Consider the following 16,094-nt stretch of genomic DNA (forward strand, 5'->3'; position numbering starts at 1 on the left):
CCTTTGACCTAGTGACCTGAAAATCAATAGGGGTCATCTGCGAGTCATGATCAATCTACCTATCAAGTTTCATGATCCTACACCTAAGCGTTATTGAGTTATAATCCGGAAACCATTTTACTATTTCGGGTCACCGTGACCTTGACCTTTGACCTTGTGACCTGAAAATCAATAGGGGTCATCTGCGAGTCATGATCAATCTACCTATCAAGTTTCATGATCCTAGGCATAAGCGTTCTTGAGTTATCATCTGACAACCACCTGGTGGACGGACCGACAGACCGACATGAGCAAAGCAATATACCCCCTCTTCTTCGAAGGGGGGCATAAATATCTAAACCGCACACACACACACATATTTAAACAAACGTTTCATACTATGTTCATATCTGCTACACATTGTAATAAAATGCATGCACATATGGTACTGTCAATTAAAGCAAAATAATGGATGCCTTTCAGACAAATACTTATCATACATTATTATTTGGCTTGTTTGCACTTAAACACTCTAAAATAAATACTAAACAATATTGAATTTGTATCATTTATTTCATTAAAAAGGAAAACATACTGATGACATAACTGGAATATCAGCAGTCACAAACAACGACTGATGACATAACTGGAATATCAGCAGTCACAAACAACGTCACAAAATATCCATGGCTTGTGTGGAAATTCAGATAACACAAAACTGTCAGATGTGGTAAGATTAAAATCAGTTCTTGTCCTTGGGTAAAATCAAACTAGTTCCACATTAAGTGTTTTTCATAAGATAATGAAAACATTGACAAAATGAGATTTCATGGATGCCAGCTCCCTAGCTAAAATGTTTTCCCGGATGAGCAAAAGGAATAACTGTCTAAAGAACTTAAATCAATCAAATAAAATGGTGCACCATGTTTGCTATAGGAGACTTTACATTAACTTTATATGTTTGTTGTTAATGTCTTACATAATATTGTTCTGAACAATATAACTGCAGTATGAAAATGTAGCAGCTGAGTTATACACTTGTATAACCTGTTAATTAATTGCTGACATCACTTGAGGTTCCATACAGGAGCCATATTACTTTACAAGTTACGCTACCAAACACTGTTAACCCTTGTCATGCTGGGAAATTTGTCGTCTGCAAAAATGTTTTCTGCTGAATTTCTAAAATGAGCATTTTCTTTGATTTTTTTCAAAGAACACTATCAGAATAGCAAACAGTTTGGATCCTGATGAGACGCCACATTCTGTGGCGTCTCATCTGGATCCAAACGGTTTGCAAAGGCCTTCAAAATTCGGTTCCAGCACTGGAAGAGTTAAAATGGTAACACACTAAGTTAAAGTATCTGCAAACCATCGTCATGATAAACAAATGGAATGATGGCATATGGAAACAACCAACTTAATGTAATTGAAACAAAAAGCAAATAAAAATGTACACAAAGACTGTGTGAAAATGTAAAAATCTCTAAATGCTGAAAATAAATATCATGTATAAAATGAATAAACTCTAAATATCAACAAATAAGAAGATCCATTCTTGCATATAAATAAAACCACAAGTGATCATATGGAATGCAAACATACATTACTAAATCTTGAACAAATGTAAAACATCCCTAAAGAACTCTTTGGAACAATGGTTCTAGCATTTAAATGAAACATGCATTTTGTACTTATTTTGGATGTAGAACTTTTTGGAAAAAAATATTTTATGCATGTAATAATTGGAGAAAGATCAAACAAATCCATGTTTTTGAAAATATTCATTATTTGATTAAAGTCTCTGTAACGCTCAAAATCAACGAAAATTTCGTAAAGTATTTCGAAAAATAAAGTTAACACCTAAACCTTCAGTGTTCCTTATAGCAATAGCCACAATTTCAACGCTAGGTGTGGTTAGATTACATAGATTTGTGTAGATACAAAATGCTCGTGTTTATTTATTTGTGGACACAATAAATTCCATGCTAATTTCCTGTGAATATATCTTTTCATACGACACACGAACACTAAAATGGTACCATGTTAAAACCATAATATACGCGAGCATTTTGTATCCACAAACATCTATTTTACCAGACCACATCCGGTGTTGAAATTTCGGCAATTGCCATAAGGAACAAAGATTTTTAATTGTTTAGCTTTATTTTATGAAATATTGTACGAAATTTTTGTTGATTTTGAGCAGGAATGTTACTTTAAAACTACTTCAAATAGTAGCATCTGTTACAATTGTACAAATAAAATCCTTAATGAATCAATTTCTGAATGAAATAACAGGTGTTTTTCATTAGATACATTTCGCACACATTTTATAAACATCTCATCATTTACATTGGGTGTATTTCAGACGTGATAAAACAAGCTATTATCATTTTGGAATGTTCTCTAAAATATAACATGTTTATGTTAAATTAACAATTTGTCTGCAATTCATTAAAGCAACTTGTTCACAGATTTTTTACTTTTTTAATTTGTCATACTATGCTTTAGCTGATAAATGTACATGTACACATCTGAGCTCCTGAATGACAAAAGAATATTATTTTAGAAAGAAAGAAAAAGGAAAACTGAATAACCCACCACTGGAACCACTTACCTTTGGATTTAAAATCTATTTAACAAACACTCAGCCAACCAGGCTGTTACATTACATACATTTTATATCATTTATACAATTAATATGAAAAGTTGGAAAATTGTCATTTTGACAATCTCTGAACAAGTCATTTTAATAATTATAGGATATCTACAAGGATGAATAATCATCCTTAATGTTTTAGGAATGTCGATAAAAAATTAAGCTGAATGGTTGGGAAATCATACAGAATAAACAGTATTCTACTCATTAATATTGCTGTGCACATTAAATTGCAATCAATTGAAGCAGCGAATAAAATGTTAATTGCTAATTTCTTTGCAATCATAACATCATATTTATATCATTCTTAAAGGTTTGATTAGCAGATCAATTTTTTATATTCCTTTTCCAACACTGCATGGCAAAAACCATTTCCAGAAAAGCTTAAATTAACATTAGGGCTAGCCTCTTGTGCTCAAAGAATGACACTTTCTTCCTAGAATGGATATTTGTTTCGATGAGACATCATTGAATCTAAAAACTCCATAAAAGCAGATATTGTCGGCCCATATAAGTCAATGCCAACAGGCTAATCTGGGACAATACTTAACACATACCGGGTATGCATTGAGCCTGGTTTCCCCTTTACCGGCTTATTAATATAATTTCAGACTAAAATCCTTACATTTTATTCACAAGATACTGCAACATGTTTAGAAAATAACAGGATTAAAAACATATATATATACATATTATAAGGAAGATAATGTTGCAACTGATAAAAAAAGTACACAAAATCATGAGATTCAATATAAATAATAAATATTAAATAGGGATCTAAACGATTCTCAAATATATTCCTTAATATATCATTTAATTTACTTCGAACAGATGTGTGGATGTCATATTTGAACATTTTATAATAAAAAATAAACGCACAAACATAACAACAAAAATATTTCATCGCCATTTATTTAAGGAGACAGATTGTTTTCCAAAATAATGATATGATTGTTAGATGGAAAACCATACAAGAGTTTGCCAAAAAAATTCCCTATTCTCAGTAGAAAAATGTATTTCCTCAACTCCTTTCTTTCTTTTGCTTAGTTTGCTTAACATGAAAACCATTACTGGTAATTTGAGTTCTTTATCTTATCTCAAATATTATATTTGAGCGACACAATAGCACAATATTTAAATAGCGGACATGTATTAGAGAGAATCAGAATAGTGTTTCCTTGAATATGGCTGAAAGACTGATTAAAATCAATAGCAATATCACAATTAAATCTTAATATATTACTGCTAAGACTAATAAGTCATGTGCTTAACAACATCTTGTGATGAAAATATTTCATACAATGAACGGGTGAGTGCAATTGCTCTTGTGAACATGACAATGAAGTTACTAGAAATTAAAACTCAATCCAAACTCAGTGTAACAACATCTATATAGCCATAGCTCTTACATTTATTTATCCTTTTGTAAATGTAATCGTTTCTTTCAATATTCAGTCTGGTGTCCATATGCCCAGAACCATTACAACTCGCCAGCAATTATTTTTATAAGGAAACTTCCTTTTAGTTTCTTAATTTTTCCCCAACTTTGTGTCAAAACATAAATCACAAGCAATATCCTTGAAATAACATCTCAAGCATCCAAGAGAATCACATAAATCTGTCCCCATCTTGAGGTACATCTCATAGTCTTTGAACTTCAACCAAGCGGACTAATAGCTTGTACTGGTAGTCATGACGGTTTACTCAGACCTAATGCGTACAAGTGCTCCGGGATGAATACTGCTGCAGCTTTTGTATGCTAGAGTACTTCCAACTGAACTGTTGTACTCAGGTGTCGTTGTCCCTGACCAGGTTGTGGTAGGGCTTGCTTTCATGACTCCAAGAGACCTTGCTTTGCCAGGCGGTCTTTCTGTTATAAGCAATGGAGACACAATTGTTAAGATTTACAAGGAATGGAGCAACAATAAAAACGCATTCATAATTTTTTTCCCACTTCCCCTTATTGTAAAGTGCTATTGGTAGATACCGAGTACATATGATAATGTATGTTATGTATAATAAAAATAAACAAGATACTATTGTTATTAAATAGTTTCTTTAAGTCATAAGCAGTAATAAATGGTCATGTTTGCCACTGTTGTATATTAAAATAATGCTTTCTAAATACTTGTTCATGCATCATGAACAGGACTTTATAAAGATTGACTCTATTAGACTTTAAATGAGCCACATCATGCTATAATGGCTCTTCTGCCATATGTATCGTGCCATAATGGGTCTTCTGCCATATATGGATGTGGAAGGTCCAGACCAGCCTACACTAACTGCTCATGTCATAAGACCCATGTGTTTAAGAATTTTGTTAACACAAACATACGCCATTTTTGGATATGTACAGGATTTTAATACACCAAAACAACTCAGCCTTTCTCAGAGAGACAAGGTTAACTAACATGGCTATTCAAAGACAGACAGGAGTAATGATGATTGCAAATCTGGATGTATCTTGTATGAATACCATATTAAATATCTATTCATGTGTGGGCATCAGGCACTGCTCTTAATCATTAATAGATACAATGCTGACTTGCACCAGCTAAATCTAAAGTAAATCAAGAATATCATGCAACAAAACTAACAATATTTAATGCTTTAACGTAACTTTCATCTTAAATATCTAATGAATTGTAATAAAAAGGCTCAAATATGACAAGAAACACCATTGATCAGTGGTCTAAGTTGAATTCTAAGAATAAGTTAGATAACTTAAAGAGATATAGGGCTTGGTTTTACCCAGAAATTAACTTTAAATTCTCGCAAAATTACCCTTAAGCATGAAGAAGTCTTTCTCCTATATAACTAGCCTAAATCTATAAAAAGATTATTGAAAGAATTGCAAGAAAAAACATACAAAGAAACAAGAGATGTGTTTGTCAGAAACACAATGCCCCCTTATGCGCCGCTTTGAACTCTTTTTTTTTACCTTTGACCTTGAAGGATGACCTTGACCTTGAGCTTTCACCACTCAAAATGTGCAGCTCCATGAGATACACATGCATGCCAAATATCAAGTTGCTATCATCAATAATGCAAAAGTTAAGACCAAGGTTAAAGTTTTGGGACACGTACAATGACAGAAAGACACATTCAATGACAGATAGACAAGACAGACTGAAAGGCCCAAAACAATATACCCCTGATCATTCCATCCGGGGACATAAATAGACTCACATTATAGACATCATAAAGTTGAAATAAGCAGATTTCAAGTCAAGACCAGATACATCATCCTGAAGTGCTACAAGACTACAGGTTGGAAGAGAAGGATAAAAGCAAGCCAGGAAGCTGCATTCTGGTATGCAGCAAACAGTCAACTCACCAGTCCACCGCGTGTTCGTGTGCGTGTCCGTACGGGCTGTTTGGCCAACCTCTCCTGCATCTGCTTCACCCGAATTTCATTCTCACGAATCCTGAAATTAGATCAATGTTGGTTACATCTTTAGTTGTAAAAAACAGCTGACAGAAAACTATAGGCTACTTACATTTATAACTTGCTTCCAGAATCCTTAATGGAAAATAAAATTTCTGAAAATATTTTAAAACTATATTTTGAGTTTTGTTGTCAAGGTTTCCTTAAAAATATATATAAATTGCTACGAATTGATATTTCAAGCACCACCCTAAAAGAATATGTATTACTAACATTTTTTTCTTCATTTAATGATAATTAACTTTGGCTGGTTATATTTATTTCAATGCCAATGCAGATAAATGTCCAACAATATTGTTTCTAGTACAGTTAATAGTATATCAAATTTTGACACAAAGAAATAACTTTGTGTACAAGGCCATAGGCTTGGGCATATATATATATATATATATATATATATATATATATATATATATATATATATATATATATATATATATATATATATATATATACAGCATATATATATATATACAGCATATATATATATACAGCATATATATATTATGTGTGTAAAAAATATTTAAAATGACGTAATTTGATACCTAAACAAGCAACAAAATATTATATAACAAATGAAATAAAGAACATTTTGGAGCTGGGCAATTTTATCAAATATAATAATGTTATAGTAATTATCATACGGATGGAGAATATTATTGGTTTTGAAAAAAAGTCTCCTCAATAAACTTCAAAGTGCCTGCATTAAATTTGTTTTGCTTCTGATTAATGGACAGTTTTATACCATATCTGTGTCAAAATTATGCAAAATTCAGTGCACAATAAATATTTTCTAGTAGTTAACATGTCAATTAGCTGCATACCAGTTCAAAAGAAACACTTTATTGCCGTTGAACCATCACACTATTAAAACAAAGCACTCATGTCACCCCTGATCCACTGTTTTTAAGCCATCTTGAATGTTAAAAACCATTTTAACAAAGCACTCAACCACCCCAGACCAAGAGCTTCTAAGCCATCATGAATGTTTTATTTATTACTTCCTCGTGCATAACTAGACTTCATACAGTTTTTATCTCGGTGATTGGCATACAGTGATAATTCTTGCAAATGATACCAAGATCGGAGGCTGATTCTAGTTAGGGAACATCAACATTCTAGACAATTATATTAATTGTTATCAGCATCTTGGTGAAGTTTTCCAACTGACGGCGCTTTGATGTAGAATTTGTTTACAGATCAGGGTAAATGAGTTATTTTCCAGGTTATAATAACAACATGAACAGCGCTTAAATAATTTCTTTTCAAGATTATTATGTTATCAAGATAATTGTATTACAGGTAATCTGGGGGGAATTAATGGCGCTAAAACAATTTTTTTTAAGATTATATTTTGTCATGAAAATGATATCACAGGTAATCTAGTGGGAATAAATGGAGCCATCTATTGATAGTTGTAAGATAGACGTGAAGTACTTAATTTTCTTGTTGATTACATAAACTGAATATGGTAAAACACAGAGCTTTGAACCTTTAATTTGTCAATTGAATTATAGAAATGACAACATTAACAGAAGACATAAAATAAACTGCATTCATCTTCATAGGACCCGGTACTATCACACTTTCAGATGAGTAATGGTTAATATTATAAATCTGATTAGGTACGTAATTGGTAAAATCTTTAACATCAAATGTACTTTATACTCTTTTTCTTATCATTACCAGTAAAATTCATTAAGTGTTGGTAATCAACATGGAACTGATAATAGTTTGAAGAAACTGCATACAGCACAATGAGCTGCACATTTTGTTTGTACAAAAACAAAATATAAGTTTTGCCCTGTTTTACTTGAGCATTTTTTTCAAATGAAATTTGTTCAAATACTCACAAAATTTGCAACTACAATATCCTCTCTATCATAATCATGTCATGTGAACTAGGAAATGCATATCAAATGTAGTTATAAAGGTAGACAATTCAAGAAAAACATGATGCCAGAAATTATTACAGCAGGCCAGAATTAGTTTTCTACCTTTATTCATTTGCTTGAGGAAGTGTTTGCATAAGTAATACACTGTATGACAATTTTTTGTAAATGAAGTCATAAATGACATTGGTTATAAATTTTGAAGCAGTTAATGTTAATATCTGCTGACAATAGTATTTCACCTTCAACTATGTCTATACTAAATTATTATCATTTGCAGCCATTATTTCTGTAAATAAAACTTTTCATTTTTTATTATCAATGCATGAGTGTAAAGTATTGTCCAATATTAGAAAATTCAAGAGCAGCATAGTCCCTGTGATTCACAGGTTATATTTGAACACAAACATTCCTATTCTGTAAAGACCTCATTTCCTTGGATTAACAGGTTACATTTGAACACATTCATATTGTGTCAAAGGCTTAGTTGTTACCATTCACCGGTTATATTTGAACACAATAATTCAAATTCAGCCAATAGCTCTGTTCCTGTCAATTGAACACAACTGTTTTTCCAACCTATCATTCACAAAAGACATATGAGTCGTGTTCTGAGAAAACTGGGCTTAATGCATGTGCGTAAAGTGTCGTACCAGATTAGCCTGTGCAGTCCGCACAGGCTAATCAGGGACGACGCTTTCCACCTAAACTTGATTTTGGGTAAGGAGTGACTTCCTTGAAACTAACAAAGGCTGTTTGTAAAACATGCATGCCCCCCATATGGGCTCTCCGTTGTAGTGAGAGCCATCGTGTGAATATGTTTTTTGTCACTGTGACCTTGACCTTTGACCAAGTGACCTGAAAATCAATAGGGGTCATCTGCCAGTCATGATCAATGTACCTATGAAGTTTCATGATCCTAGCCATAAGCATTCGTGAGTTATCATCCGGACACCATTTTACTATTTCGGGTCACCGTGACCTTGACCTTTGACCTAGTGACCTGAAAATCAATAGGGGTCATCTGCGAGTCATGATCATTCTACCTATCAAGTTTTATGATCCTAGGAATAAGCGTTCTTCAGTTATCATCCTGAAACCATTTTACTATTTCGGGTCATCGTGACCTTGACCTTTGACCTAGTGACCTGAAAATCAATAGGGGTCATCTGCGAGTCATGATCAATCTACCTATCAAGTTTCATGATCCTAGGCCTAAGCGTTCTTGAGTTATCATCCGGAAACCATTTTACTATTTCGAGTCACTGTGACCTTGACCTTTGACCTAGTGACCTCAAAATCAATAGGGGTCATCTGCGAGTCCTGATCAATCTACCTATCAAGTTTCATGATCCTAGGCCTAAGAGTTCTTGAGTTATCATCCGGAAACCATTTTACTATTTCGGGTCACTGTGACCTTGACCTTTGACCTAGTGACCTGAAAATCAATAGGGGTCATCTGCGAGTCATGATCAATCTACCTATCAAGTTTCATGATCCTAGGCCTAAGCGTTCTTGAGTTATCATCCGGAAACCATTTTACTATTTCGGGTCACCGTGACCTTGACCTTTGACCTAGTGACCTCAAAATCAATAGGGGTCATCTGCGAGTCATGATCTATGTACCTATGAAGTTTCATGATCCTAGGTCCAAGCGTTCTTGAGTTATCGTCTGACAACCACCTGGTGGACGGACCGACAGACCGACATGAGCAAAGCAATATACCCCCTCTTCTTCGAAGGGGGGCATAAAATACCATAAAAACAGAAAGTGTTTCTGACTAGCCTGTGCAGACTGCACAGGCTAATCTGGGTCGACACTTTGCGCACATGCGTTAAACCCAGTTTTCTCAGAACACGACTCATATAAACAAACTCACATGCAGCAAAAAGCACCCAATATTGTCTCAACAAATCTTTCTTCCATATTCACCAACCTGCTCTTACAATTTAGACTTAATAAACAAGTATAAACAATATCATGCTTGAATATACTAGAATTCTATTTCAATAAGGTTACCAACTATACTTTTCTATGTGAATCTAATCTAACAAATCTGAATATTGAAGTCTTCACTGAGATTGTTTTGTAAATAGCACATCCAAGCATCAATCTACGTCTCTTCCTCATTCTTAGCTACGATTGGTTTGGCCAATATGGGATCTAGGCTAGTATGAACAAAGCTCCTTAAGGAATTCTTAACTAAAGTTGTACTTAACCAATTACCACTTAGATATGTATTTTCAGCATTTGTAGTCCCTCAGAAAGTTAAATTTTATTAAAGACCTTTCTTACTAGATCCAAGTTTTTAAAGTAACATTACTACTCAAAATCAACAAAAATATCGTACATTATTTCGTAAAATAAAGCTAAACAATTAAAAATCATTGTTCCCTATGGCCATTGTCGAAATTTCAATGCCAGATGTCGTCTGGTAACATAGATGTTTGTGGATACAAAAGGCTCGTTTTTATTATGGTTTTAAAATTGTACCATTTTAGTGTTCGTGTGTCGTATCAATATATATATTCGCAGGAAATTAACATGGAATTTATTGTGGTCACAAATATATAAAAAAGAGCATTTTGTATTAACAAAAATCTATGTAATCATACCACATTGAAATCTATGTAATCTATGTAATCATACCACGTTGAAATTGTGGCTATTGCTATAAGGAACACTGATTGGTTAGGTGTTAACTTTATTTTACGAAATACTTTACAAAATTTTCGTTGATTTTGAGCGTTATAAGACATTAAGGCTTCTTTTCAAACCCCTAGATACTGATGAGCAGCAAACAGCATAAAACATAAACAGACTGTGAGTTACTCACAGGCTGTTCTAGTTTTATGCTGTTTGCACATAGTAATTTTCACTTTGCTTCTGAGTGGGAAAAGGCCAAGGAATTCTTAACTAAAGTTGTACTTAATGGCCCTATTCCACTACCAGAACAAGCCCACCATTTGCTACAATTTATCACATTTATTGAATCAGCAAGACTCGTGACAGTCTACGATTCAGTTACGACACTGGTACAATTGAGTTACAACAAATATTGGGGTTCGGTTGAAGTCTTGCGAATAGGGTCGCGACTTTACTACGATGTGTAAGAATCTACTGCGCCTGTAAAACGAACGATGCAGATCGGTCATAACTAAGCTAGGACCTCACCGAATGCACCCATGAATTAGGCGCCAATATCTATTGATATTGATCTAAATCACAAGAATCTAAGCGGGCTTGCAACTCACTCGGGGTGAACTTGTCTAGTCTTGACATAGTCGTAGCTGATTCGTAGACAGATCACGTGATCACCGATTTCCCAATTGAGTCACAAATTAGCTACTATTCCATTACGAGGCCCAAGAACGCACTACGGCCCTGTTACGAGTCAATTGCGATTAAATTCAGTCTTGGAGGTCCTGGCCAAATTTTAAACACGTTTAAAATCTGGCCACGATTTTTCGGGAGCTAACGAGTTGCAGGAATCACTTGCAACCGACCCACGACTATCTACGAATTAATAAGGACCTTTGCCGATTGAGCTACTAATGTCCCCGATCTCAAAATATTGGAAATCGGGACAAATCATGGGGAATCAGGTTGTAGTGGAATACCCCTATAAGGGAACTATGCAGATCAAACAATAATTAATTAAATCAATTAACAAAAGACTTGAGAAATAAAATGTTCCCCTCTAACAATAGGATACAATATTTAATATCTTAGCGAAATTGACTTGCTGATTACATGTTCAAATATAAAGAAGTCTTAAACAACTGACCACGAAATACAAAAACTAAAGAAATGCTTATCTAATAAAGTAGTTTCCTAAGCTTTTCCCTATGAAGCTTTGCAATTTTGACCCTGATTTCTTGCAACCCACCTGATCTTGACTATCCGTTGCTGCTCTCTCTTCCAAGTGTCCTTAAAGTCCTGACAGAATGTCTCGAACTTCTCAAAGAAATAGTCTGGTGTAACCTCCTTCTTTCCACCCTCGGGCTTAGCACAGAAAAATATCACAGTTTCTTGGAATCTGAAAAACACATCAATTCAGGTAAGAGTCTGGTCCTGTCATTATTATCTTCAATCTGCATTATGCTAAAATGGACCTCATGCCATGTTCAGCCAGCCTAGCTCCAGAACAGTCTTGGCAGGAGCTACCCTGTCCACTAACTATGCCATGTAACCTTGCGTGACCTTGAAGTGGATAGCATAGCACTTGGCCGGACTGAGCAATTGCCGAGGCTGGTCTGGAGCTATGCTGGCTACTTATGACATCCCATTTTTGCATTACCTAGCTCAAATATACCTTAAATTGTTTATGATAAGAAAGTCATTTGCTTCATTATTCAAACGTTATAATACAAGAATAAGTATGAAGGCAAATATTTATGTCCTATTCATGCCCATGACATTCTATTAATAATTTTTTTTCAACTTTACTCATTTCATAAACTTTCTGTTTGTATCAATATACCCTGTCATTAAAGTATACTTTTAACAATCGTTCTTTTTAACTTATTGGTTCAAATCCAGATTTTTTCACAATTTTGTCAAAATTTCAAATTTCCCTATTATTTTTTCTTTCCAGGAATTTTCTTTACACTATTTGTTTATTTAGAAGATTCACTAGAAGTATACACTTATTTCATGGATGCGCCGTGAACAGTCAAAACTGTTTCCCAAGGTATCAGGGATGACTTTGGTACTGTTGCCCGAGGCCTATCGGCCTCGGGCAACAGTTCCAAATGTCAGCCCTGATACCGAGGGACAACAGTTTAGACTGTTCACCAAGCATCCATGAAATAAGTGTTTTATTACCTGATCAAATTTCCAACATAGAAAAAACAGCAAACTAAATTTTTATTTACACACAACAGTAATCGATAAAATAAATAATTTTTACTGTTTAACTGTAAAATGACGTCATTTTTTCGACGAAATGACGTCATTATTCCAGCGGGCAACAGTTCAAACTGTTGACCGGTCAACAGTTCGATATTCACCGGTAACAGTTTAAAACATTGCAAATTTCTTTTTCTACGAGGAAATAGCAAAAAATAATTAATTATCATTTATATAAGGCATCAGGTAATAATATGCACTGTTATTAGATTTTGTGATCAAGTTAAAGCAATCTGACTGGTAATTACAATCCAAAGTCTTTCAAATTAGTCCATAGAGCCAACATGCATCGAAGAAAAGAAAATACGAATGAAAACAATACAAACTTGCTGACAAAATAGACACTGTTAAAGTGTAAAGTACTTACAAACTTTTCCCTTCAGCTAAGTTTTCTTGCTGTTCTTCAAACTCTTTTCGTCCTGAAAACATCAACAACACATAAGCTGCATCTGTATAACACATGGCAACACAATGTTGCTGGCTGACTAAATAACTTAAAAAGTATAGCAATAACTTCAGAAACAGTTTAACAAGGAAATTATTTGTAAATTGGCTAGTTGTTTTCAATACAGAACAATACATACAATACAGCAAGATCAAATCATAAATGTGACATCTAGAGTGGCAACAAGCTTAAAGTGGAAGACGGTACCACAATAAATTACAATGAGAACTTGGTGCTCAGAAGAGCAAATATTATTAAAGATGTGTTTTTTGGAATACCGTAGTAAACAAACACATTTTCTAGTCGAGAACGAGTTACCTTGTTCAAAGAACTCGGTCATGATGTCCTTGAAGGGTTGCAGGTGCAAATGCTCCTTGGCAGACTTGATGACTTTGTCAGCACGCTCCTCCGCAGCTGAACAACATACACAGGAATTTAATAAGGCGTTTTATGAGAGTTAATTTCATGTTTCTTAAGGTATTTTTTTCCTGTTTTTCAACCTTTATTAATTTTATTAAATTTTTAAATGCCGCTCACTTTCCAGCAATATCAGCAAGAAAGTTACTAGCGGTTATTGTGTATTAATATTCACTCTATATCTCAACTTGCTGCAAAATTTCTTAGCGGGATGACCTAATTACAGCTCCACTATGAAAATTAACGGAAAGTAAATTTGCGATCTAAAGACAATTTTAATACGAAATAAATGCTAATCACCTTTTAACTGATATGGCTGGAAAGTGTGCGTCATTAAAAATATAACAAAAGTAATGAAGGGTATAAAATTGGAAAAAATAACTGTCTAGGCATGGACATTGCCTTCTTGACTATCAGGCGATTACCCCCGTTGTACATTACAACACACAAAACACCTAATTGATAGTTTCTGACAATTTAAATTAGCTCACAGTTTCCTAACATCAAAACTGCCTATAATCACCAAGCATTCAAATCTGCCCATAGTTTGCAACTATTAAAAATATGCCAATAATTTCCAACCATTAAAATCTTCCCATATTTTCCATCCATTAAAATCTGCCCATAGTTTGCAACTATTAAATCTGCTCATATTTTCCAAACATTAAAATCTGCCCATAGTTTCCAACCATTAAAATCTACCCATAGTATCCAACCATTAAAATCTACCCATAGTTTCCAACCATTAAAATCTACCCATAGTTTCCAACCATTAAAATCTACCCATAGTTTCCAACCATTAAAATCTACCCATAGTTTCCAACCATTAAAATCTTCCATTAGTTTCCAACCATTAAAATCTACCCATAATTTTCAACCCTTTAAAATCTACCCATAATTTCCAACCCTTTAAAATCTACCCATAATTTCAAACCATTGAAATCTACCATTAGTTTCCAAACATTAAAATCTGCCCATAGTTTCCAACCATTAAAATCTGCCCATAGTTTCCAACCATTAAAATCTGCCCATAGTTTCCAACCATTAAAATCTACCCACAGTTTCCAACCATTAAAATCTACCCATAGTTTCCAACCATTAAAATCTACCCATGGTTTCCAACCATTAAAATCTTCCATTAGTTTCCAACCATTAAAATCTACCCATAATTTTCAGCCATTAAAATCTACCCATAATTTCCAACCCTTTAAAATCTACCCATAATTTCCAACCATTAAAATCTACCAATAGTTTCCAACCATTAAAATCTACCATTAGTTTCCAACCATTAAAATCTACCCATAGTTTCCAAACATTAAAATCTACCCATGATTCCCAACCATTAAAATCTACCCATAGTTTCCAACTATTAAAATCTACCATTAGTTTCCAACCATTAAAATCTGCCCATAGTTTCCAACCATTAAAATCTACCCATAATTTCCAACCATTAAAATCTGCCTTGATCCTTGTCAGCTCCTTTTCAAGCTCATCAAAGTTAACGAGACAGGCCTGCTTGAGGTCGCCGGGGTCGGGCAAGGGGTACTTGACCTTGTCTGTGCCTGCTAGACCCTTCTCAAACTTCTTAATGTACTGAACCACCACGTAGTGTAGCAGGCTGGTTGCCTGGTCCTGGGAATGCAATGGAAGAGATCAAGATTACGTAACAAGCCAACATGATGTAACATTGCAAAGGTTTAGCATAAGCCTATCTCCCATACAATTTGTGGTGATAATGGAGATTTTTTGACAAAATAACGTTTTCCATACAGTACAAAGGGTAGCTACTCTGGTTAAAATGTCAATCAATTGTTTCAAATAATAATCAAACTACTGGGCATTAATTTTCTATGTGAAATTTGACTCCTTATTTAGCTCTTATAATCAATTTGACATAAAAAATGAGAGATCAACATTTCTTTGAGAATGTACTCGGCCATTCCCAAGCTCAAGACATTATCATTAGACTAAGTTAAGACAATTGTACTTTATTAGATGTGCTGGTAAGAAAATGACAATCATAGATAAAAAAAGTCTATGAAAGCGGTAAGTGTAAGCGGTTAATGTAAGCACTGCCTTATATGGGAAATACTTTACGCACCTGCATGAAACCCCATTTTGCCAAAGTGAGGCTCATTTATTTACCTCAAAACAAACATGAAAAGTCCTACAACAAGAATTCACCAACCTTGCTCCTAACATCTTTCAGCTTTGGTAGGATTTCAATGCCAAAACCATCTGCCTGCCCGCGTGACTTACTTCCTGAAACAGCGAAAATGTTCCCTTTTATTTACTAAAATAAAAAAAAATAATTAACTTTTTTAATTTTTGGTTTA

The 16,094-nt window shown here is 34.1% G+C and overlaps 1 protein-coding gene across 3 annotated transcripts in view; it reads right to left on the reverse strand.

Moving 5' to 3' along the window:
- Positions 1-533: 533 nt before the first annotated feature.
- Positions 534-16,094, reverse strand: part of LOC127871693 (uncharacterized) — an 86,650-nt gene continuing 71,089 nt past the window's right edge. For all 3 annotated transcript variants that reach the window (XM_052414821.1, XM_052414822.1, XM_052414820.1), the window contains 7 exons: positions 15,947-16,020; positions 15,207-15,390; positions 13,660-13,755; positions 13,264-13,315; positions 11,875-12,024; positions 5,982-6,072; positions 534-4,511 (listed from right to left, as the gene is read on the reverse strand). In XM_052414821.1, the coding sequence (XP_052270781.1) occupies positions 4,473-4,511; positions 5,982-6,072; positions 11,875-12,024; positions 13,264-13,315; positions 13,660-13,755; positions 15,207-15,390; positions 15,947-16,020 (686 nt within the window). In that variant the 3' untranslated portion in view covers positions 534-4,472. The remainder of the gene's footprint in view (positions 4,512-5,981; positions 6,073-11,874; positions 12,025-13,263; positions 13,316-13,659; positions 13,756-15,206; positions 15,391-15,946; positions 16,021-16,094) is intronic.

The sequence above is a fragment of the Dreissena polymorpha genome, chromosome 3, assembly GCF_020536995.1.
Source record: "Dreissena polymorpha isolate Duluth1 chromosome 3, UMN_Dpol_1.0, whole genome shotgun sequence".
NCBI classification, from domain to species: domain Eukaryota; kingdom Metazoa; phylum Mollusca; class Bivalvia; order Myida; family Dreissenidae; genus Dreissena; species Dreissena polymorpha.